The sequence below is a fragment of the Neltuma alba genome, unplaced genomic scaffold, assembly GCF_004799145.2.
Source record: "Neltuma alba isolate B1F8T4 unplaced genomic scaffold, ASM479914v2 tig00010693_pilon, whole genome shotgun sequence".
NCBI lineage: Eukaryota > Viridiplantae > Streptophyta > Magnoliopsida > Fabales > Fabaceae > Neltuma > Neltuma alba.
In genome coordinates this window covers 87,800-114,532 of record NW_021635533.1, presented here as the reverse complement: position 1 = coordinate 114,532, position 26,733 = coordinate 87,800, and the positions used below count along the sequence as shown (strand labels likewise).

General features: G+C 34.0%; 2 protein-coding genes across 2 annotated transcripts; both read right to left on the bottom strand.

The window, feature by feature from the left end:
- Nucleotides 1–6,983: 6,983 nt before the first annotated feature.
- On the bottom strand, nt 6,984–8,451 carry LOC114758422 (G-type lectin S-receptor-like serine/threonine-protein kinase At1g11330). The gene is made up of 2 exons (XM_028947459.1): nt 7,239–8,451; nt 6,984–7,126 (listed from the first exon to the last, which is right to left on the bottom strand). Exons 1-2 carry the CDS (start codon nt 8,449–8,451, stop codon nt 6,984–6,986), a joined length of 1,356 nt encoding a protein of 451 aa, XP_028803292.1.
- A 3,324-nt stretch (nt 8,452–11,775) lies between these two features.
- Nucleotides 11,776–15,081, bottom strand: LOC114758421 (G-type lectin S-receptor-like serine/threonine-protein kinase At1g11300). Its single transcript, XM_028947458.1, has 5 exons — nt 15,048–15,081; nt 13,344–13,589; nt 13,133–13,258; nt 12,537–13,049; nt 11,776–11,909 (listed from the first exon to the last, which is right to left on the bottom strand). Exons 1-5 carry the CDS (start codon nt 15,079–15,081, stop codon nt 11,776–11,778), a joined length of 1,053 nt encoding a protein of 350 aa, XP_028803291.1.
- Between the last annotated feature and the right edge of the window lie 11,652 nt (nt 15,082–26,733).

The following is a 26,733-nucleotide window of genomic DNA, read 5'->3' as shown; positions in this document are numbered from 1 at the left end:
CGCTATTTTTTTGCCTTTTTATTTCCAATGTTTATGGTTAAAAGAAAGTAGAATTATAATCAGATTCTAAGAAAGGAATTTAATTACCTTAAAATACATTAACAAATAAAGAGTAAGTGTGTTTAGATTGTCGTTGGAGACTCTTAACGTGCATTGGGAAGAGCTAAACGTGCAGTGCAGGGAAATTTGATCTTAATGATTCGTTTGGATCATCTTTTTGTCAAATTAACTTATGGAGGAAAAGCTCCTTCAACACAAAAGTCATTTTTAGGAGCTTTTGGCATGCAAAACCTAGAGAGAGAAAAAGATGATAATAAGAAGAAATATAAGAGTATTTAAGAGGTTCCTATCTTGACTCAATAATTTATTTTTTAAAAATAACTTAAAATTTTAATTACTTTAATTTATTATTTTTCTAAAAATATATCAAATTGCATGCATATGATGCGTTACTTTCGCTTCTTAATATAACACCTCAATAGACTAATTTAAACATATTAAGGGCATTAAATAAATTATAACCTTAATTTTAATTTTACAATTATCACATTAATATCATGTAATAAAAAATACTACTATTCAATAACGTTCATGTTTTTTTCAGTCATTTTACACCTAAACTTACTTTTCTATTAATCATTCGGACAAGTTTCAGCTTTTTTAACTGACTTCTCATAGGCATTAATCTAAACATAAATCACTTACACTAATTGACTTTTACTCTAATTTAAGTTTGCAAAAGTCAGTTGGAATAAAAATTAGTTTTGCTACTACTAGTCCAAACACACATAATTAACCAAGCTTAATACGTCTGCACTTGTAAGGTAACACCCCTGCACTATTTTTTTTTTTTTTGCCTTTTTCTTTCCAACGTGTATGATTAATGGAGAATTTAAGTCCATCGACAAGTAAAGAGTAAATAATGACAACATGTTTAGACTGGTCACTTGTTATTGGGACTTTTTAGTAATTAAATTTTTTTACTTGAGACCTCTTAGTAATTCTTCCTAAAGGACAACTTTTTTTCTCATTGAGTGAGGGAAAAAAAGAAACTCAAATTCATAGTAAAATTAAGGATTATTTTAGGTGTGTAGTAAATAAGGAGAGATGGACATGCTTATAAGTTTTTTAGAATGAGTAAATTTCTGCATAGAAAAAAAATGAGTAAATTTTTGGTTCAATAAATCTGCTGCTAATGTAATCAAGATTTTTTTAATGAATTTTAATTCTCTTTTGAAAAATATTTCTTATTTTTTCAAATTATTGTAGCAAAACGCACGCAAGATTTTACAAGACTCCCTCCCTCCCTCCCTCTGTGTGTGCGTGTGTTGGTGATGGATAAGCTGCTTTAGCAATCATAATTTGCTAATTGGTAATAAATAGGCTTTTAGAAACTATAAAATTAGAAAACTGAAAAACAGTGGAATATAGCAAAATGTTTATTTTTCTCACAATTTGCATTTTTTTCCCCGTTAAAAGGGCTTTTTGCTTCGGGAGCAAGAAGTATAGAAAAGAATGATATAAAACAAGAAATAAAAAAGTAATAAAATTAAACAAAAAAATGAAAAATTTCCAAATTAATGTTATTTAAACTTTTCTTAACAAAAAGACACCAATATATTATACAGAGATGCCATTTTTTTAATGAGGAATTACGATAAGGTTCTAGAAGAAGGATTTAATCACCCAAAACTTTTATAACGACTAAGGAGTATGCAATAATAAGTTTTAATAACTTAACAAACAGCGAGGGGAGGCCTGGGTTGCGTCGCTTTCTTCTACCTTGTTCCAACGGTTGGTCTATTATTTGGAAGGAAAATGGCGATCGTTCTCTCTGGGAAAAATGCAGCTCTAGTTCCTCAGTCCACTGAGGAAAATGATTTGCTCATTCGAAGCTCAAAAAAGATAAAGAATGGACTTATAAATCAAGGAAGCACCTCACGAATGGAAGAGAAGCCAAAGCTGGGAATGAAGCCTATAGCTAGTCACAGAACTGGACCTTCTTTCGCTGATACCTTGAAAGGAGTTAAGAGACAAGAGGAACAGACGGAAGATGACAAGGAAGATGATGAGGAAAAGTCGAATGATTCTTTGTCTGATAGTTCTGAAATGGAATATGGGAAGAAAGAGCCACTGGTCAGGATAAGGGAAGATCCTAATAGGAACTTCCCGACTTTCCATTTCTCTGGGAGATTGAAAAAAAGACTCTCCAGAGCGTGGAAGAAAGTTGTGATAGTGAAGTTGCTAGACAGGCATATCGGTTACGAGGCTTTAGAATCTCGTTTGCAAACTCTGTGGGCCCAGAAAGGAGTCATCAGCTTGGTCAACATTGGTTATGGATATTTTGTGGTAAAGCTTTCTAACAAAGAAGACTACTTTAATGCCTTGACTGGAGCACCTTGGATGCTCTACGATCACTACCTTACGGTGAGACCATGGGAACCAAGGTTTAATCCTGCAAGGGCTACCATTGACAAAGTTGCAGTGTGGGTGAGACTCTCTCGAGTTTTCCTGGAATATTATGATGAAGAAGCTCTTACTATTATCGGCAATAGAATTGGAGAAACTTTAAAGGTTGATATGAACACCTCTTGCCAACTAAGAGGCCACTATGCTAGAATTTGTGTATTAATTGATTTGGGGAAGCAGCTAATGTCAGGATTTTCTTTAGATGGAGAAGATTGCTTTGTTGAATATGAAGGCCTGCATTCTTTATGCCTTAACTGTGGTATCTACAGGCATCGATCTGAAACTTGTCCTTCATAAAAACCACAAGCAGATAACAATGAAGGGGCTAATGGCTCTTTGTTAATAAAGATGATCAGTGGCGGGTTGTGCAAAAGAGTCACTGGCAACGAAGGGGGAAAGAGAAACAAGGTGAAATTCTCCAGCAACAAGGCCCCGGAACAAGATTCGACGTCCTTGCTGATGTGGATAATAATTTTGAATTAACAAAAGAAATTGAGGATAATGTGGTACCTACAGAGCCAGAGGCACAGCACGTACAACCTGATAGTGCATTTGCTAATGCAATCCGAAGTGTGACTAGTAGAAAGAACGTGCAGAAAAAAAGACAGAATAAAAATAACAAACGTCCTCTTGAGGTGGTCCCGATCCCAACAGTGGAGAGAGCTATTACACGAGAAAATGAGGGAAGAAGGGAGAAAAGATCATGAGATTTATTCACCAACCATGTGAGAAACAACGAGATTCTAATGCTTACTCTAGAGGATTCAAATGAGAAAGAACCTGAAAACAAGGAAAGTCTCGGTGAAAACGACAGAATACAAGATGATGAACAACCAGAAAATGTTTGTATGGAGCATCTGGCAGAACCGCCTTCACGACCTCATGATCCGGGTGAAGGAGCCATGAATGAAAGGGTTAATTTCATTGGGCCGCGTGATTGAGCCCAACCCTGATGAAGTCAAAATGAGTGATCAAAGTGTGGGGTCTTTTGTCCCTAAAACACCCCTAGGGAATTAATTGGGCCTGTTTTAATTGGGCTTGTTTTCCCCCAAATTTCTTTTATGGATTACATACTTTTTTGAAACACCAGATGGGCTTGCGGTAAAAGTGTCTCTAGGAATTTATAGTCAGTTTTTAATGGGTCAAAGCCCATGTTGCTTTTTCTCTCTGAAACAAAGTGTGGAAATGAAAATAAGTTCCACAGCCTCCCTTCAATGGGTTTCGACCAGCTCTCTATTATCCTAAGCCATGGTAGATCTGGCGGCCTGATGGTATGGTAGCGTGGAGAAGTAATATAATTGATGTCGATATACTTCATACCAACCGGCAATACTTTCATCTAAGATGCTCTACCTCCGGCAAACCCAATTTTTTGTTGACAGCAATTCATGCGATACCGCATTCAAATTTGTGAAAAGATTTGTGGGAGGATTTATTCAATCCCTCAAACTCAATTACTGTGCCTTGGGTTGTTTGCGGAGACTTCAATGACAATGAGTAAAGGCAAGGTCACTTAAAGAATGCTAAATGAGAAGCATGAATTACTACAATGTCTAAAGGAGAAAATAATTGGAAAGAGGAAATAATATCCCACAAGATAGCTTCATTTGTTTCGTGGCTAAACCTGACAATCTTTGTAAATTGTTAGATTGAAATCAACACTTGAAGCAATTGAACACTAGAAGAAAAGCAAGGAGAATTAATGATCCAGCAGAGGGAGCACTGGAAACACTTGGGGCTAAAACTGTGATTTCCATGAAATCTTGGCCCATTCAAAATGTGGTAAAAGTTGACCCTGGAAACATATTTATGAGAGGCAGATTGTAGACTTATCTCTTGCTTTGACCCTTTGCAGGAGAATACCGAAGATAACCAATCCGGTTGGTGAGAAAAAGCAAGATAAAAATATGTGATAGCATTCATAATCTCGTGTCATTGCAGGAGGATTAAGTATATGAATGGATATGGTGATTATAAAAAGCTCAAAAATCACATGTTTGCATTTATGATTATGCATTTGAAGAAGGGGACATGACCATAAATTTTGTTCACTAAATGCGGCAAAAAATATTGAATGTTTGGGACAAACAAAGCATAAAAATTTTGTGGAGAGAAGGTCTAAGAGCTATCTTTTTAAAATGAATGGATGTCTGAAAATAATTTAGATCTTTTGTACGAAACAAAAACATCACAAATCCTTGTCTATCTTCCCTCAAATTTTGACAGAGTTACAGTATTGATGGAACATAACTCTTCATTATTCAGAGTTTGCCATGCAGTACAAGACCACGTTTGCCTCAGGATGAACGCAGGTTGGCCTGGGAGAGGGATATCCATAATCTCGCTTTGAAGCATTGACATCACAGAGGCCATAGTGGGCCTATCTTTTGCAAGTTCTTGCACACATAATAGACCTATATGCATGCATCTCAACATATCCTTGAAAAAGCTTGCATCATATATTTGTGGATCTATTAAAAGGGTACCATTGCCATCAATCCATAATTTCCATGCCTAGAAAAATTTACACAAAAAAAAAAAAAGACAATTATCAAACATCAAAATTTATATTAATTAAGACAAAGACGTTTAATACCTTTTCCAAGAAAGGAAGGCAAATTGGAGAGACTTAAAAAACCTAAAAGCATAAAAGATTCTGCATTTTCATAAAAACTTGTGTTCTGCTAATAATCTTTATTAGCAAAACACCAAAGCTAAAAACATGATTTTTCTGAATAAAGTCCTTCAGTTGCATATTTAGGAGAAATGTAGCCACTGCATTTGAACGAGTATTTGAGCTCTCAATGTTCTATCAATATTCTTATCAAGGACAAGTAAAAGGAAAACTTACAATGTTCTAACAATTCTTTCTGTATTTGCTTGGTCTTGACCACCTTTGAAAAGTTTAGTCATTTTAAAATCTGATATTTTTGGATTCATTTGTTCATCAAGTAATACGTTACTTACCTTCAAATCTCTATGTATAATTCTTGATCTTGAATCTTTGTAAAGATAAAGTAATCCCCTAGCTATTCCCTCAAGTATGCTGAAGTGTTTTTCCCATCCCAACCATTTTTGTTGCAATGGATCTACAAAATATTATTTTAGGAATAACCATAGCATTCAAACCCATGGGAAGTATTTCTTAGAGACATGTACTTAGAAACATGGAAAGCATTGGTACAAATGTTAAGAGATAACAAGGTAAAATAAGAGTTGAAGTGCCAAAAGAGACATCCAAGACAATAAACTATCACATGCATAGAAGATGAGCACTAACCAAAGATATAAGTATCCAAACTTTTGTTTGGTAGATATTCATAAACCGGCATCTCTTTTCTTTCAATGCAACAACCGAGAAGTTTAACAAGGCTTCGGTGTTGAAGTTTAGAAATTAACTCCACTTCATTAATAAATTCTTCAACACCTCGTCCAAATGATCTCGAAAGTCTTTTTACAGCTATTTCTTGTCCATCTTTAAATTTCCCCTGAAATAAATGAACAAAGACCTCCTGTAAAAACAGCTAAAACCTTTATCTAATTAATTTCATAAGACTTGAAAAAATGATGAATAAAAAAAAGTGAATACCACCTTGTATATGGACCAAAACCACCCTGCCCAAGTTCATTTGCTATGTCAAAGTTGTTTGTTGCAGTTGCCAACTTTCTAAAATCAAACTGTGATACTTCTTGAATTTTTACTTGCTTTAGTTTTGTAATCCCCCTTGTTGTAATGATCCCCTGTGTTTTGCACATATCAATCCATTTCATCAATATACCATCAAAATTATAACAAGCTACACTTCGCAAGTCATAAGTAATTTCATTCATTTTTCAAATTCGTCACAAGAGAGCGTGATTAGTTTTATTTTGTAAATAAAATATAAATTAGCAACATTTTCTCATATGAAGTGTTTTTGGGTAGGGGTAGAGAGAGTAAAAAGAGGAGGAGAAATGTGACTTCCATTGCCCAAAGCAAGGATTTATTCGCCTCATCGCTCAAATCATTATTAATGCCCTGAATGAACTATTAGAGTAAAACATAACATCACCTTTTTGCTTTGACCATTTTTTCCACAAGAAAAATCCAGAGGCTGTTATGAGAATAGTTCCTATCACAACTGATATTACAGCTGGTATTAATTGTCATATTCTTCTTGCATGTACCTTTATCAAAGAAAACAAGAAGAAAATTCATATAGAATTCATTTTCTAACAATAAGTTCAATGCTATACTACAAATATTGCAATCACAAGAGGTTTAAAAATAAGGAAAAATGGGCAATAACGCTTTCAAGTATATATATAATTTAAATTCATCTATAAATATATCACACGTGGCCTTGTTTGCAATCAACAACCACAACAGTGAAACTCCTTGTCATATGTCTTTTGGAAAAGCATATAAATATTATCATTAACATGGATAAGTAATACAAAATATATAATGCTAAAACGACATTTCAAGTTCTATATCAAGTTCACTTTATGTATTAAAAAAAAAAAAATTTGGTTCAGTCCAAGGCGTTAATGAAATTTCTGGAATTGAAAAACGTACCAAGTTCTGAGGAGCCGAGACGTAAGTAAAGATCCACCCCAGCTGGTGAGTTGCTCATTAAGTCAACTAAATCTCCATTCCAAAACATACAGCCAAGACCTGCGTCATATGCATAAGCTTTGCAAGAGCAATTCTTCAGGCGTGGAGTTTGACAATTTATAGTATCTGTAAAGTTATAAGGTAACGTTTCTACATGATCTGGTACTTTTACACTTTCCAACTTTTAGAAAGCCATCTGCTTGGCCACCTTGAGAGACATTATTATTGTCTCTCTCACACTGAAGTGCTTCTCTTCTCACACACCCACCTGTCCAATTCTGCCTTGCCCATTCTTCTTTGTTATTTGGTTCAAACCCTCTCAAGCAGCTGCAGATTGGTGAGCTCTGCTTATTGCAGATCCCAAATGGGCCACATTTACCATAAACATCACACTCAAAGTCCCCAGTTACCCACCCAACTTCCCTTATATTTTTCTGGAAATTCCAACCTCGTTGTTCTAATCTGCCTTGAGAATCTATTGTATAAATCATCAGTAAAGACTTGTCTGTGAAATGAAAAGATACTTCAACAGTTCCTTCCTCTTCTTTCACTTGAAGCCCATTTCCAAGTGTAGATGATCTCCAAGGTACTCCAAGAATGTCTGAACCATTCCATGGACCACTTCGCCAGTAAGGACGATTGTCTTTCCACACAAATACTTGTGCAAAATTAAGGTGTTCAAGACTGCAAGAAAATTCTCCTGAGGATGGTTCCGATGTACTTCTCCATGATGTAAGTTGTACTTTCTCACCTGTTCGTTGATTAGTGCTAAGTTTCATGTCATGTAACAACGTATCACAAGGATGTTGGAAACTCTCCCATATCATTGCTCCTGTAATTCCATCTACGAGTACAAGGTTGCCAGAATCCAAGAGTTGAGCACTGGAATTTGCTGTAATATGTGAGACATTTGTTGACCAGACAACCTTTTTTTGCCCATTTAAAACAAGAAGATTGCCATTCTCTGATATTGTGAGAACCCCAGAAGAATCAGTCAGTGGGTTGTTTCTGTTTGCTACCCAAACAATAGTGGATTCAGTCATAAGCCAAATTCCAAAGTAGCGATTTGTGGAATTCTCAGACCTGAAGAATCCGAGCGTGAATATGCTATTATTTGAGCTTATTGTTTCTGGTTCTTGGATCAGCAGAGATGGCGTAATGGTGTGCAAGGCACAGACCAGAGCAGAAAAAGAGAACAAATATATAAGAAAAGTAAGTGACAGGAAAGCATTTTTACTGAATCCAATATACATGTTGATTATCGGCAAATGGAGGCAGAGAATTATGGGTTTTTGAATGTTGTAAAGGACTACTGTTTCCCTATTCTTCTCCTGCTCCAGTAACTTGGAATACTCGTAGTCATTTGGACGTAAAAGACTTAACATATTGTTCACTAATTTTTGAACTTCTCATTTATTGATCAATTTTTCTGTAAGTGGGACCATTTTCTAGTTTTCTAAGCAAGCTGTAGAGAGTAATCAATCAAGTTAATGCTTAATTAGCCGCCAAAGACTATTGAATCAAGTTGAACCATTTTTTCTCAAATTCTGATAGGTGCTTCTTCCGCATCTGTGGTTTTCTCAAATTTTTCTGCCTCGCATGATTTGAATTGAAGTTCCTAGACAGAGATAAGTACTCAGAAAAGAAAAGAAACTAAAAAGGAAAAAAACTACTAAGGAAAAAAGAATTTAGGTTACTATGGGCTTGGTTTCTTGTTTTGAAAATAATTTTTTATCTTTAAAAACAGAAAAACAAAAAGACTTGTTTGGTAATTTGTTTTTAATTGATTGTTTTAAAAAACAAAAAACAGTAATATGTTTTTAAAAACCAAAAAACCAAAACAACTTTTATATGTTTTCTTGTTTTTGTTTTTGTGTTTTTTATTTTTTGTTTTGAAAAATTTTGAGAAATCTTCTTCTCTTCTCATCCACTATCCACCACTCATCATTATCAGGGACAACTATCACCTACCAAATGTAGTTTTCTATAGTTTTTTTTTAAACATGATTTTTTAAAATTATTATCCAAACAAATTCTTTTGTTTTTTGTTTTCAAAACTTGTTCTAAGAAACAATTTTATAGAATTGTTTTGAGAACAAAAAAACAAAGAACAAAAACAAACAGGCCTTATGTATTTCTTCTTTAAAAAAAATATTTTTAATGTGGTGAAAACGCCATATTTGAATTTTAAATTCTAAAATTAAGATGAAACAAAACATTAATCGGTTGATTGATCATCATTGATGAACTCATTAAAGCACCTTGTTGAAATATTCGCCCACCATAGTTGATCAAAGTAAAAGGTCAAAGTCTTCTATGCGCGTGGGTGTGACCAAATACTTATTTTCTTCTCAAGTCCTGAAAGAAACTGCGTAGCATTACACGTGTCTGATTTCTATGATAATAAATTGCAAAAAGATATACCAAGAACCACTTACAAGAATTCACGCATTTGATTTGTAAAGAATGACTCACCATGTTTTTTATACCAAACATATTACAAAGATCTGATAGTATATAACAAACACAAGTCAAATTTTACATATACAATTGAGCATTTGGAGGGAACATGATCACAAGTATTCATCACATACAGAAAAACATATTAAATGATTAGGGCTAACAAAATAAAATTTTTTGCAGCTAGAGACAAGGTTTGCAGCTGCCTTAATGAATATCATGAAAGCTGATATGTCAATGAAGAATGCATTAGATCCTTCAAATGAAATAAGATCAACACTAACCAATCTCTATCTTGCCTCAAAATATGAGTGAGTTACATTATTGGTGGAATACAACTCATCATTCTTTGGTGTTTGCCATGGAGTACATGACATAGTTTGCTTGAGGATGAATGCAAGTTGGCTCGGCGGAGGGATATTCATAATCTCACTTTGAAGCATTAACATTACAGAGGCCATAGTAGGCCTATCTTTTACAATTTCTTGCACACATAGAAGACCTAGGTGTATGCACCTCAAGATATCCTTGTAAGAGCTTGCATCATATATTTGTGGATCAATTAAAGGTATAACATGGCCATCTATCCATAATTTCCATGCCTAGACAAATTTACAAGAAAAAGAATGACAATTTTCAGAATTCAATATTGTGTTTATCAAGACAAAAGCATTTAAGACCTTTTGCAAGAAAGGAAGGTAAATTGGAGAAACTTACAAAACCTAAAAGTGTAAAAGATTCTGCATCTTCATAAAAGCTAGTATTTTTTCTCCCACTAATAATCTCTAGTAACAAAACGCTAAAGCTAAAAACATCTGATTTCTCTGAATGGAGTCCTTCAGTTGCATATTCTGGAGAAATATAACCACTGCCTTTGAATACATCTTTGAGCTCTCAATATTCTATCAATATTCGTATTTAGGACAAAGAGAAAAAAAAAAGAATTAACTTACAATGTTCCAACAATTCTTTTTGTGTTTGCTTGGTTTGGTTCACCTTTGAAAAGTTTAGCTATCCCAAAATCTGATTTTTTTTGGATTCATCCCTCCATCTAATAATATTTTACTTGCCTTTAAATCTTTATATATAATTCTTGATCTTGAATCTCTATGAAGATATAGTAATCCTCTAGCTATTCCTTCAATTATGTTGAAGCATCTGCCCCAACCCAAGTATTTTTGTTGTAGTGGCTCTACGAAAAATTATTTTAGCGAAAAGTGATGAAGGAGAGCAAATTCTCATAGGAAGACTCCTCATTTACATCCGAAAATATGGCAGAAAAATAATAAATATAACGGTGGTATTATTTGGCGTATCGTAGGCGACTTCTTTTGACTTGGCTATATTGTAAATAATATCTGCTGCCAACAGGCTACTTTTACCTTCACAACTATTGAACTTGCGCATAAAAAGATATGAAAGCAAATTGATTATTAATCTTAAACGCTCAATCATTTTTCCTGGCCCCCTGTTTCTTTTGCAAGGCATAAAAGACATCCAATACAGTAAACTATCATGTGCATAGAAAATGAGCACTAACCAAAGATGTGTGCATCTAAACTTTTGTTTGGTAAATATTCATACACGAGTGTCTCTTCTCCTTCAGTGCAACAACCAAGAAGTTTAACAAGGTTTCGGTGTTGAAGTTTAGAAATCAAATCGACTTCATTAATAAATTCTTCAATACCTTGCCCAGTTGATCTTGATAGTCTTTTTACTGATTTCCCCTGAAAAAAAAAAAGACAAAAAACCTCCCATGAAAGTGATAAAAACATTAATCTACTTAATTTCTTATGACTTGGAAAATAATGAAACGAAGAAAGAAGGATAGTGAATAGCACCTTATATACCGGACCGAAACCACCCTGCCCAAGTTTATTTGCTTTGTCTAAGTTGTTTGTTGCAGCTGCCAACTTTCTAAGATCAAACAATGATAGCTCTTGATTTTTTACTTGCTCTTTTGTAATCCTTCTTATGTTATGCTGCATTTCCCCTGTGCTTTGCACATATCGTTCCATATCATCCATATATCATCAAAATCATAACATGCTACAATTTCTAAGTAATGCCGTTCATTCTTCAAATGCACAAGAAATTATGTTTAGTTTTATCTTTTGAAAAAGGTATAAATCAACTATATTTTTTCTCACATATTATGTGTTTTTGGGGTGGGGGAGAAAGAGAGGATAAAAAGAGAGGGAGAAATGTGACTTCACTTTCCCAAAACAAGGATTTATTCACCTTAACACTCAAATCACTGACAAAACATCACCTTTTTGCTTTGGCCATTTTTTCCATAAGAAAAATCCAGAGGCTATAATCAGAATAGTTCCTGTTAAAACCGATATCACAGTTGGTGTTTTCATATTCCTCTTGCCTGGACCTGTATCAAAATAAGAAGAAAATTCATATAGACTTCATTTTCTGACAATAATTTCAGGGCTACACTACACATGTCCTAATCAAAAGAGCTTTAAGTGTGTGTGTGTGTGTATATAATTTAAATTCATCCTTAAACATATAACGCGCTCTAGTTTGCAATCAACGACCACAATAGTGAACTCACAAGAACAGCATTCCAAATGTCATGAATCTATTGAAAAAGCATACAAGTAGTATGACTGGCGTGAATACTGAGGGAATATTATGCATTCATTATAAATATTCGTTATGATTGATAGCTGTTATTACTATTCATTAATAATAGGCTTTAATAGGTTTTAGTCCCTCATTTATGAGACTGTATGTCCCTCTTATGCATATATAATCCCCTTCTGCATCAGTATACAATGCAAGAAGTAAGAATATCATTTTCTATCTAAAATGTTCCACAAACACAAAACAGAATATGATAAGATAACTAATAACTATATGACAAAATATATAATGCTGAAGCGACATTTCAAGTTTGGTATCAAATCCTACTTGAGTATCAAATATATGTTTTCATTAACTAAAAAAGATACCTATCTAGCAACCAAAAAAGAAAAAAACGAAACTAAAAAGATACCTTGTTCAGAGGAGGCAAGAAGTAAGTAAAGATCCACCCCTCCAGGTGAGTTGCTCATTAAGTCAACTAAGTCTACATTCCAAACCATACAGCCAAGGCCTGGTTCATATGCATAAGCTTTGCAAGAGCAATTCTTCAGGCATGGAGCTTGACAATCTATTGTATCTATAAAATTATCAGGTAACGTTTCTGCATGATCTGGTAAGTTTACGCTTTCCAACTTCAAAAACCCATCTATCTGGCCACCTTGAGAACCATTATTGCTTATCTCACATTGAAGTGCTTTTATTCTCACATACCCACAGCTGGGCCAATTCTGCCTCTCCCATTCTTCTTTGTTCTTTGGTTCAAACCCTCTCAAGCAGCTGCAGATTGGTGAGCTTTGCTTATTGCATATCCCGGATGGGCCACATTTCCCATAAACATCACACTCAGAATCCCCAGTTGTCTTCCCAACTTCCCATATACTTTTTTGGAAATTCCAACGTCGTTCTTCTAATCTACCTTGAGAATCTATTGTAAAAATCACCAACATAGACTTGTCTATGAAATAAAAAGATACTTCAAAACTTCTTTCCGCTCCTTTCACTTGAAACCCATTTCCAACCATACATGATCTCCCAGGTATTCCAAGAAAGTCTGAACCATTCCATCGACCACTACGCCAATAAGGATGATTTTGCTTCCACACGAATACTTCTGTAACATTGTGGGGTTCAAGACTGCAAGAAAAATGCCCAGAGGATGGATCATATGCATTTTTCCATTATGTAAGTCGCACTTTCTCAACTTTTTGTTGATTAGTACTGAGTTTCATGTCCTGTAATAATGTCTCACAAGGATGTTGGAAACTCTGCCCCATCATTGCTCCAGTAATGCCATCAACGGGTACAAGGTTGCCAGAATCCAAGAATTGAGCACTGGAATTTGATGCAATATGTGAGACATGTGTTGACCAAACAACCTGCTTTTCCCCATTCAAAATAAGAAGATCACCATTCTCTGATATTGTGAGAATCCCAGAAGAATCTCTTAGTGGGTCATTTCTATTTGCTACTCAAACAATTGTGGATTCAGTCATAAACCAAATCCCTAAGTAGCGATTTGTGGAATTCTCAGGACTAAAGAATCCAAGCGTGAACATGCTATTATTTGAGCCTAAACAAAGAAGGAGAACAAATGTACAAGAAAAGTGAGTGACAAGCAAGAATTTTTACTGAATCCAATGCACATGTTGATTATGGGGAAATAGAGGCAGTGAATTATGGGTTTTTGAGTCCTGTGAACAACTATTTGCCTATTTTTCGCCTACTCCAATGATTTAGAGCATTTAGTCGTCAAAGACTTGACATATTGTTCACAAATTTTTCAGGCCTCTCATTCATTTATCAATTTTTCTGCAAATGGGAACTTTTTCTAGTCTTCCAAGCAAGCTGTAGAGAGTAAACAATCAACTTTCAATACATACATTTGATTTTGTGATATTTCTCTGCCCCACCAGTGACAACTGATGTAGTGGAAGTTAGTGCTTAATTAGACGCCGAAGACTATTGAATCAAGTTGAACCATTTTTTTTTGTCACATTCTGACACGTGCTTCTGCATCTGTTGTTTTCTCAAATTTCTCTGTCCCACATGATTTGAATTGAAGTTCCTAGTGAAAGATCAGTAGTCACAGGGAAAAGAAAGAAGGAAAGAAAGAGAGAAAGAAAGGAAGGAAAACAGAGGGAAAAAAAAGCCACTGACAGAAAAGGAATTTGGGTTAGTATAATTCTGCTTTTCAAAAGAAAAATGATTTTTTTGTCAATTAATATTTAAAGGTCCTTTACACAACTCTCTCCCGCATATGAAAGCTTGCATAATGTTGCAGAGATGTCTTTGTATTCAGGGTGTAAAGATGATTACACAAGGTTGAGTGCTGTGTTGAAGTTGATGAACTTGAAAGCAAGAAATGATTAGACCAATGCTAATTTGACAGAATTGCTCGAGCTGCTCAGTGATATGCTTCCTAAAGGGAATTCGTTTCCTAAAGTAATGTACGAGGTGAAGAAAATTTTGTGTTCGACGGGTTTGGAGTATGAGAAGATACATGCGTACCCTAATGACTGCATACTGTATAGAAATGAGTATGAAGGGTTGAATAAGTGCCCTAAATATGGCTCTTCAAGATATAAAGTGAAGAAAGACGATGGTGATTGTGACAAAATAACCAAAGGTCCTCCTTTAAAGGTGTTATGGTATCTTCCAATAATACCATAGTTTAAGTGTTTGTTTACTAATACCATAGAAGTAAAGAACTTGATGTGGCATTTAGATGAGAAAACAAGTGATGGAAAACTTCATCACCTGACTGATTCTCCATAATGGAAGATAATAGTTCAAAAATTTTCTAAATTCGGTAGTGAGCCAAGAAACCTTTGACTTGGACTCTGTACTGATAGAATCAATCTATGTGAAAATCTTAGTAGCACACATAGTGCTTGGCCCATTCTTCTTGTGATTTATAACTTACCTCCTTGGTTGTGTATGAAGCGAAAGTATAACATGTTGTCTTTGATGATCTCAGGGCCAAAACAGCCAGGAAACGATATTGATATCTACTTGGCACTTTTGACTGAGGACTTCAAGAAACTATGGGATGAAGGAGTTGATGTGTTTGATGCATATAAATAAGAGATCTTCAAACTAGTCACCATGATCTTCATCACTATGAATGACTTTCCAGCATATGGAAAGTTGTTAGGATATAGTACTAAGGGGTATAAAGAGTGTCCTATAGGTGAAGAAGGTATGCACCATATGCAACTAAAGCATGAAAGAAGACAGTTTACTTTAGTCACATAAGGTTACTTAACCGATACCACTATTATCATAAGTTGAAGAAAGCATTTAATGGCTCACAAAAATATCAAATAGTTCTAATACTAGTGACTGGAGAAGAAGTTTATCGACAAGTGGAGGGAGTTAATGTCATTCTCGGTAAGAAGAAGAAGAAGACTGCAGGCGAGTGGAATATATGGAAGAAGAGGTTTATTTTCTTTGATCTTTCATATTGGTGGAGTTTTGATGTAAGACATAGTATAGATATCATGCATGTAGAGAAAAACATGTGTGAGAGCCTTATTGGTAGGCTTTTGCACGTAAGTGAAAAGAGTAAGGATGGAATCAATGCGAGATGTGCTTTAGTTGAACTTGGAATAAGAAAACTACTACACCCATAAGAAAGAGAGGACAAGAGAGCTTATTTGCATCCAGCAATGTACACCTTGTCAAAGAAAGAGAAAACAAGCTTGTGTGGTTCTTTGAATGGTATTAAGCTGCCGTAAAGGTATTCTTGTAATTTGAGGAAGCTTGTTTCAATGCAAGATTTGAAGATAATGGGACGAAGTCCCACGATTGCCATGTATTGATGCAAAAATTACTATCAGTGGCCGTTCGAGACATTATGAAAAATGATGTGAGGAATACTATTACAAAACTTTCTATATTCTTCAATGCTATTTGCAGTAAGGTGATTGATCCTGTTGAGTTGGACGAATTAGAAAATGAAAGTTATACTATCCTCTCTTAATTGGAGATGCATTTTCCTTTGATATTTTTTGACATTATGGAGTATCTGATAACTCACCTTGTGTGAGAGATAAGACTTTATGACCCTGTGTGTTTGAAATGGATGTACCCATTTGAGAGATATGTGAAAATATTAAAAGGATATTCTAAGAATTCTTATTAGCCTAAGGCATCAATTGTTGAGAGATATGTAGCTGAGAAGGTCGTTGAGTTTTGTAATGCATATCTTGAAAGGGTAAAGGCAATTGGATTACCTTAATCTTGGCATGATCATGGGAGAAGCAAAGGAACACAAGGTGTCATAGTGAGGTCCATGCCTTGTGATGTTGTGATGCAAGCATATTTATACATTTTGAACAATACGGATGAAGTTTTGCCTTGGATGCTCACAAGAATATGCTAAGGAACATGAACCCAAGAAAGAATGATATGTAACTAGCTAATGAGCACAACAAGTCATTTGCAAAAAGGTTTAAGCAAGAAGTATTAAAGGATGGAATCCTTCTAAGAAAATACAAAGACTAACGGCAGGGCTTCATTTTGAGGTTGTGTGTTAGAACAGATATGATATAAATGGTTATTCTTTTTACACAAAAGCTCAAGATGAAAAAAGTACTATGCAGAATAGTAGGGTGATGGTTGTGACTGAAGTGAACATTTTTCTAGTTCAAAAGATAAAAACCTAACATGGGCATCCATGTCCTATTATGGAGTGATTAAAGACTTATGGAGGTTGGTTACACCAAGTTTAAGATTCTCTTCTTCAAATATAAATGGGTTAATAGTAATGCTGTGCAAGTAGATGAAGAGTTTGGATTTATTTCGGTTGATCTTAAAGGGGTTGTCTATAGAAATGAACCATTCATTTTAGCAAGTCAAACGAAATAAGTATTTTATGTCATCAATCCAGCAAAGAAAAATCTGTCTATCATGCTCCAAGCTAAGAGGCAAGTGGGTGGTGAAGAACTGGAGATGACAATAACTTAGGGTTCAACCTCGATGAAAACCTACCTTTCATAGCTAATTGACCTAAAACAGTTGAATTTGATTTGGTAGATGAAGAATATGCTGTTAGGGATTATCATTGTGTAGGAATTTAGGAGGACAATCATTAATAATCATTACTAAGGCATAAAGCAATAGTTCAACTTGTTTATTGTGTGTATTATTATTTCGTGATTATTTATTACTTACCCTTTCAATTTTTTATTACTTCTGTTCCTTACATTTGTTGATTATTTTGTGAAGAAGACATGGATGGTTCTAGTGGTCTACCAGGTGACAGTCATCATGGTTCTGGTGACAACGTCAGTACTTATACCAGCAAGAAAAGAGGTAGAGGTCCAACCCGAATGAGATCATTGGCTTTGCGTGATGAGGATACACAGACTCCAAGGATAACAGTGGAGTTTAATGATGATATGAAAGTGATAGGCCTTAAAGGGGCTAAGCTGGATAGTTACGTGGGTTATTTGGCACGTAATAAGATTAATATTGAGTATTCAAATCGGAAATTGATAGACAAAAGTGTGAAGGATAGCATTTAGGAGGATATTTTGGTATATTTCTATTCTATCTTTTCGTCATTTGTTTTAGTTATTAATGATTGATTACTTCCAACTTATATATGTATATATTTTGTATTTTATTGCAGTTCACTTTTGATATTCTCGCTATTGAAGAGATGAAGAACCGTATTTTAAAGCAAGCGGATGAACGGTGGAGAGACTTTAAGTCTGCTCTTGCAGTAGATTATCTCTATGGAGAGAGGAGAGGTAAGCAGCACCTAAAGGATCGATACGTCTCCGTAAGTGACGAAGCGTGGGAGAAGTTTGTTAAGCAGTGAGAAGACTGTACGTTTCAGGTTTAATGCATATAAACTTAGTTATTAAATGAATTCACATTTTAATTATATGGAGAGACTTTATTGAATTTGTTTCATTTTCATAGACACTGAGTAAGGGGAACAAGCAAATATCAAAGCAAAATGTGTGCCCACATATCATGTCTTGAGGGGGGTACAACGGTCTAGAAAGGAATATGATGGACGAGTAGTTGTAGGCTGTGCAGAAGGCTGCTGCATTTGACCGTACTGGAGTCATTCCATGTTACACCTTACTTTTATAATACTTTAAAGTCCATTTTATGTTAATTTAGACCACTTTGGATGGCTTTAAGCTCAAGCAAAATGGATCTGGAATGTTATTTATGGGTTTACTATTCATTTAGTAATTCCAGAATTTCTATCCAATCTTGAAAATTCATGATTAATTTTAAAAAAATCAAAACAGAGTGGCTCTAAGTCCTACAGAAGTTACTCAAAGCTCTTTGAATGCTCTTTAAAAGAAAAATAATCTTAGGAACCCATTCAACGTGAAATAATGCCATATTTCTACAGAAGTTACTACTGTTCCATTGGACAAAAACCTTTTCCAGATTTCAAATCCTAACTTTGAAAAATCATCATAAATTGTACACATATCCAACTTAAACATTTTACCTATTTATTTGAAGCTTAAGATGTAAACTATAATTTTGCCAAATTTTAGAATTTAATATGGACAAAAGCTTAGTCAAATTACAGCTCCAAGATAACAGCTTAAAGGGTTACATCATCCATGCATACATTTATTTACAATTGTCAAAAGTCAAGGAAGTCTCACAAATATATGTCATTCTTTCAAGGTTTTCTTCTTCTTCTTGGATGGTTTAGCCCCTAGAAAAATTAATTGTATTTGGAAGGAACAAGATTTTATTGAAATCCCAATAGTAAGATAAAATCAACCATAACATCAAACATGCACTATCATTAAGCATTTCAACCTTTGCTATCATTAGGAAGCTAATTCTTCCTCATACTTAGGCAATTTCTAATATGCAATAGTCAAGGAATTTCAATGCAAGGAGTAGCCACATAAACATTCATCATAACTCAACTACATAGCAGCAATCATCCATGCATTAACAATCAATGCAATATCAATATTAAAGTTAATTAAATCTTGCTACCTTGATCCAAGTGCACTCTTATTCTTTGGTCTTGATCTTTTTCTCCATAAATATCAAATCCTAAATATCACATTACAAAAGGGCAACCATATTACAACTTAAACTACACAAGACTTAATAACAATTCTCAAGTAAACCCTTAACCCTTGATTCTTGAATTTTGGAGCTTTATTTCCTTTAACATAAAAATTATCTTTTTATATCAATCCTACATAATTTTTCATATAGAATCCAATATGAGCTTAGATTCATGAAAAGAAAATTCCTTCCTTCCCAAACAGTGTTGGCCGAATGATAAGACACAAAAGTTCTAAATTTTCAACTTTAATGCCGATGCTTCTAAAGCTTGTTCTTTAGGTTTACCCTATATCATTTTCCACTTCAAACCCAATGGAAGCATCAAAACTCATAAAATCACATCGTAGGGCAAAGACTCAGACTTGGCCAAACAGTACCAACAAAACCCATATCATTCAATCTTTCAAATTTTAACATAATACCACTTGAAATAAGCTATAACCAATATCTTTAACCTGGGTTCAACATCAAAATCATCCTCCCCTATTTTAATAAATTTTGGCTAGTACCTCCCTTTAAGAGAATCAACATTTTTCAACCACTAAACTCAAGAAAACAAGGCCTAATACAAGGTAGAACATAAAACTAAAGAAAACAAGGCCTAATACAAGGTAGAACATAAAACTAATCTTGTATCCAAGCTTAGATGACCAAAGTAGAGGGTTTCTCCTTACTTGCACTTCAAGAAAATATTTGGCAAGAGTTTCCCCTAGTTGGCCGAAAATGTGAGCTTGTGAGGAAGGGAGATGGCTATTTATAAGCCAAACCTTAATTGTTTGCCATCCAAGATTAGACTAATTACCAAGCTTATATGTTAATTCCCTATGCCTTCTTGCTTAATTTCCATCCTTAATTTAAATCCAAATGAAATTGATTTTCCAAAGTCAAAATCCTTTCCATACTTAGCTTGACAACTCGCATCTTAATCCTCTCTATTCATAGCTTGACAAGTGGTAAAATGTGGGCCAAGTAAAAGTCAAAAAGAGTCTTTTCACTTTATCAGTATACTTTGTACTGAAATTAATTTCTATATCATAATTACAGTATCTTGGCCACTGTAATAATTTTCTGTCAAATCCATAATACATTCTTATCATTTTTCTCTTTCCAAAATACCATTCTTTGTTATCATCACAATTTTCTATCAATGGCAAAGAAAGACACTATTTTAATTATCATAGTGATTTCTTTACATGGAAAGACATTTCTAGAATTTCTGAACATTTAAGGGGCTTCTTTCTACTTCACGATCTCTTATAATACCTAAGAATAACTTGTAAATTTTCTCAAGATTTAATTATCTTTAAAAGTATTTATTTGGAATTTTTCAAATAAAAGTCCCAATTTGGCTTAATTAGCCCTTAAATTCCTTTATAATTTTGTAAGGGTAATTTGGGAATAAAACCACTTATACACTATCATATAATTCCCAAGGCACATTAGCCCTATCTTTTCTCAATTTTCGGAGGCTTAGAAATATTTTTGATAATTAATTTTTGACCAATTTTTCTTTATTAGTCAAATTTCTGTAATTACTGAAAATTTAATAATAATTATTTCCCATCATAATTCTAACTTTTGAGACTAATATACTATCTTGAGGGCTTTTCCCTAGTTTCAATAATTATCTAATAATTTTTGAAAATTTCCAATATATTTTTCAAAATTACGTAAGCTCGCCTGTAACTTTTAAAAATTATACTTTTGTTTCAACACTAACTTAACTTTAAGAGTTGTGTCATCTCATTTCTTATGATTCCAGCCCTTAAATATCTAGGAACATCATTACTCTTATTTACCAAATACCAGAAGTAATTATTGCATTAATATGTGACAATCATGAGACTTCATCCCCGTTATCTTCAAATCTTGCATTGAAACAAGTTTCCTCAAATTAGAAGAATAATCTTGTAGCACTTTAATGCTATTCAAAAAACTACAGAAACTTGTTTTCTCTTTTTTTGATAATGTATACGTAGCTGGATGTAAATAAGCCTTCTTATCCTCTCTTTCTTGTGGGTGGAGGGGTTTTCTTATTTCAATTTTGATTAAGTCCTGTCGTGCGTTGATTACATCCTTAGTCTTTCCACTTATATGTAAAAGTGTACCAGCAAGGTTCTCAAACATGTTTTTCTTCACATGCATCACATCTAAATTATGCCTCGCATTAAGATTTCGCCAATATGGAAGATAAAGAAAAATGGATCTTTTTTTATATATTCCTCTCATCGGCAGTCTTCTTCTTCTTTTTACCGAAGATCACATTAACTCTCCCCATCCATTGATAAACTTCTTCTTCAGTTAATGGTATTAGAGCTACTTGATATTCTCGTGAGCCATTAAATGCCTTTTTTGACCTATTGTAAGGATGGTGCCAACTAAGAAATCTTCTATGACCAAGGTAGACTGTCTTCCTTTCGTGTTTGAGTTGCATGTAGTGAGTGCCTTCTTTACATATCGAACATACTTTATGCCTCTTAACACTATATCCTGACAAATTTTCATATGTCAGAAAGTCATTTATCTTGGTGAAAATCATGGCGGGTAAATTGATGATCTCTCGTTTATATACATCAAGCACATCAACATCTTCCTCCCATAATTTCTTCAAGTCCTCAATCAAAAGTGCTAAATACACGTCGATTTCATTTCCCGGTTGTTTTGGTCCTGAGATCATCAAAGATAACATGATATACTTTCTTTTCATACATAACCAAAGAGGCAAGTTGTAAATTACCAGAAGAACTAGCCAAGCACTGTGTGTGCTACTAAGATTACTATATGGATTAATTTTGTTCGTAAAGAGCCCTAGCTGAAGGTTTCTTGACTCACTACCGGATTGAGAAAATTTTTGATCTCTTACTTTCTATTGAGGAGAATCTACAGGGTGATGAAGTTTTCCATCACATATTTCCTCATCGAAATGCTATCTCAAGTTCTTTGCTTCTATGGCATTAGCAAATAAATGCTTAAATAGTTGTATTATTGAAGACACCACAATACCTTTAAAGGAGGACCTTTGATCATCTCATTATAATTACCACCACCTTTCTTGACTTGGTATCTTGAAGTGCAGCATTTAGGACACTTATTCAACCATTCATACTCATTTCTGAATAATATGCAGTCATTAGGACATGTATGTATCTTCTCATATTCCAAACCTATTAGACACAAATTTTTTTTTGCCCCATACATTCCTTTTGGAAGTGAACTCCTTTTTGGAAGAATATCACTCAATAGTTTGAGCAATTCTATGAAACTAGCATCAGTCCAACTATTTCTTGCCTTCAAGTTCATCAACTTCAACACGGTTATCAACCTTATGTAATCATCTTTACACCTTGGGTACAATAGTGTCTCTATATCACTGCACAAGCTTCCACATGTGGGAGAAAATTGCACAAAAGACTCGACTTCATGTCACAAAACATATCTGAAATTATATCACTGAAGTCATCATTCACAACCTTCTATTTTCCAAACAGTGTAGTCTTTCTAATTTCGCTATGCCATATCTAATTTGTATACCTCAAATTTATCCCATCAAAAATAAGATACTCTCTTATCTTAGGAATACTTTGCCGACTATTATTTAAATATTTCATACAAGTATAAAAATATAAGCTATCTATAGAGTCAATGAGTATAGTTGTACTATCAAATTCAATTCTAATTATCACTATTCTGTATCTGTGATACAAACCTAACTCCAACCCAAATTGCTTAATTCAAATATTCAAATAAATAAAATAATTAACTTTTAGTTAATAAATTAAAATTGACTAACACTTAATTACAAATTAAAGGGAATGTCTTTTTTATTTTATAAAAATTTTGGCAGAATTTCTTCTTAAATATAACAAATCCCAAATTATTTAAACAATAGACAAATTAATCAACCAACAAACCAACCATATAATAAACAAATACAAGATAAATTTGAAGAACTATAACTAACAAAACAAAAGTAACAATTTAATCTCAAACCAATTCAATAAATAAAAATTCTTAAAGCTAAAACTTCTGAATCCAAAACGAGAACATAAATGATATCCACTTATCATGAAATTTAATAATACTTTATCATCAATCAAATTTTATAATAGAAAAAAATTGGTAACAAGTTATCTATTAGTAAATTCTCAAGTTTATTACAAAAATTTGACAAAAATTTAAAATAAAATATCAAAAAATTATTTAAAAAATTAAAAACTTAAGAAATAATCAACTTTGAACATTTAAAGATATTTCTAACGCTGTCTATAGGAAGTAATTGAGATTTTCTAACTCCAAATGTCACCAACCAACCCCTCAAGCACATAAGAAATGTAAAGTAAATAATGCAAGACATCCAAAATGTACAACCAATCAACCTATTTGAAATATAATAGATTTCTATTATCAAAACATCCAAGACACTAAGAAAAAACAGAAAGGATGAAGGAAGATGAAACTCACTCAGTGGAAGATAATTAAAATGCGATAAGAGGCAACAATGGACGGCGAAAGATGGCAGAAAACAACCATGACACCAATAGAGGGCCAAACACAGTAGGAAACAGTGGGGATTTGTCGGTATTGTAGTTTCGGTGGTGGGATAGAGGGGAAACACGATGCACTAAACTATGAAACTGTGAAAAAGAAAATGTGCGATAGGGTTATGTTTAAAACTTTCCATGGCGGTTATCTTAATAACCGCCATGGAAAGTATTTTTAATGGCAATTGTTTAACTTAACCACTGTTAAAAGTACTTTCCATGACGGTTATCTTAATAACCACCATGAAAAGTTAATCTTTGTGCTATTTATTTATGAAAATATCACTGCTCTTTTTTTTCATGGCATTTTTCTTTTTAACCACCATTGTTTCCTGACGTTATATGTCTTTTTTGTAGTAGTGTGTCTCTCATTGGTTTCTTTGGTTTATCATCATATAACACTTCTATTAGTTACATTTAATTTGTTAATGAATTTCTTCTTCTTAAATTGGTGTTTAAGAATTTATAGTGTATATAGGTGTTGCTTTACCCAAATCACACACATCATTAATCCTAGTTGCACATTTTAAACAACTTCTTATAGTTGTTGGTAGATGTGAAGCCCCAATATAATTAGTATACCAACTTGCAAGTTACCTGTTTGCAATTAATTACTTAGATTTTCCTAGTTTATTTTACTCATTTCATATTCATCAAAGAGTACGAGTTTCAATTTTCTATTTATCTATTTTTCTCAATAAAATAAAAAAAATTCATTTATGTATGTTCTCATATTTTTATTCTCACATACAATTTAATTTTAGAGTTAAAGCACATTTTTAACAATTAAAATTTTTTCCAAGAGCATCTGGCATCAATAAATTTTGAAGGGTGTAAAATTAGACATAATCTTTTAAAACAAAGAAGTTTCACCATTTTGATTACCCTAACCAAACGTCTATTACTCTTTTTAAGGTGGGTCCTACTTTTTTTCATTCACTCCTCTCTATGTAAATCCTCTTCTTTATTTTCCTTGCTTTTAATTTTGATGGGTCCTACTATTTGTTTTGCTAAATATAATTAGGTCAAAATGCTCCATACTTCCCAATAAAAATATTATAGGGTTAAAGTGCAATTTTAATAACCAAATTTTATGCCAAGAGCATCTGGCACTATTTAGTTTTGAAGGATGCAAAAATACACATAATGACTTAAAAAGGGAGCAATTTAGTCACTGTCATTAATAGCACCAAACGTCCGTCTCTCTCTCTCTCTCTCCCCTCCAATGTGGGTCCCACTCATTTCTAGCTGGCGTAAGTTGCTCAAATACTTCTTTTCTCCCTCTTTTCCCATATTGCTCCATCTCTCTCCATTAACGCAAAGCTCCTTCTTCTTAATCAGTGCTTTTTTAATTTTTTTTGGCCAAAGAATGCTTCTTTATCATCCTTCATTAGATCAAAACATCAGAAAATTCAAGAAACAAAATCAATACTTCTTCCCTCATATCCACCACCATTCACCTCCCCCTTGTCTCTATTATCTGTCATCATTGCAGCCACTGTCGACGTCTCTCCCCTCTCCACTACCAATGACCTCCTCATCTTCTCCACCACCAGCGACCTTTTCCCTCTCCTCTCCCATCATAATTGATCTCCTCCCTCCATACCACTGTCCTCTTCCCTCATTTCTCCCACCATTGTCCAACTTTCCCCTCATCTTTGCTGTCAATCTTTTCAGTCATCTCTGCAACTATTGTCAGTGTCTGTTCCTTCTCCACCACTAGCGACCTCTTCATCTTTCAACTACTGATAGCCTCTTCCGTCTTCTTCTTTCTCAGCATCATCAACCTCCTCCTTTTTCATCAAAGTTACCTTGCTTCAGCGAAGATATGTTGTCGAGAGGATTAAACTTATCAAACTTATTACTAGGGGATTTAAGAATTTCAACTAAAAAGAGGGAGATAAAAATGGCTGCTAAGAATGGGAGGGAGAAAGACGGGAGTTGGGAAGGTAAGTCAAAGAGTGAAAACATTAGAGAGAGAGAGAGAGAATGAGGAAGATGGCACGAAAGGTTGGTCAGGAAGGAAAAAAACGTGAGACCCATAGAAAGAGAGTTGGAGCATTTTTATTGGACCGTATAAACGACGTGGCCAATAAGTGGAACCCACTAAACCAAAAGTAATAGCAGTTTGCTTCTATTAACGGCAGTGGCTAATTTGCCCTGTTTTTATATCATTATGTCTACTTTTGCACCCTTCAAAACTAAATAGTGCCAAACGCTCTTAGTGTAAAACTTTATTGTTAAAATTGCACCTTAACCCAAAATATTACACATCACCACTTAAATGTTATCTCTCCTTCTCCTCTCTCAAGTGATTCAAATTATTTTAATGCGTCTTCAATTTCTCTCTCCCCCTTAACACATCAAAACAACTATTCTTTCTCTCTCCTCACCATTATCTCAAGCATCATTTAAGAAGAGGAAAAAAAATGAAATCCACCCCTTGAGAATGTCACACCTTGCTTTTAGACCTTATTTTACCTCAATTGAAACCATTTAGAATCATTTCTTACGGCCTTATGTTGCAAAAATTTAAACTTTAACATTTCTTAAATTCGGGTTACTATTCATTGTAACCCTAATAAAGGCCAAACTATGAAAATTAATAATTAATTCTAAAAAAATCAAAATGGAGTAGTTCCAAGTTCTACTTAAATCTCTTAACACAATCTTTAAGAGAAAAATACTCATCGATATCCAAAACTCACCAATAAATCTTACATTTTGTGCAATTTTTGTCAACATAAGCTTCAGAATCTCATTTCCCATTTTACAAAATTTTTTGAAATTTTTAGGTATAATTTTCATTTTTGCTCTTACCGGCCTGAAACTTTGCAAAATTATGATTTTGCTCTTGGCTTAGCTTAACCTTATAATTCACCTCATTGAGGCTTCTAACACAACTTTTAGCTGTTATTCATCTCCATTTCTCTTTTGTGGGTCCTAAGATTTCTCTGAAGTCTCTAACTTTATTTTCATTTCGGTCCCTAGAATTTTTTC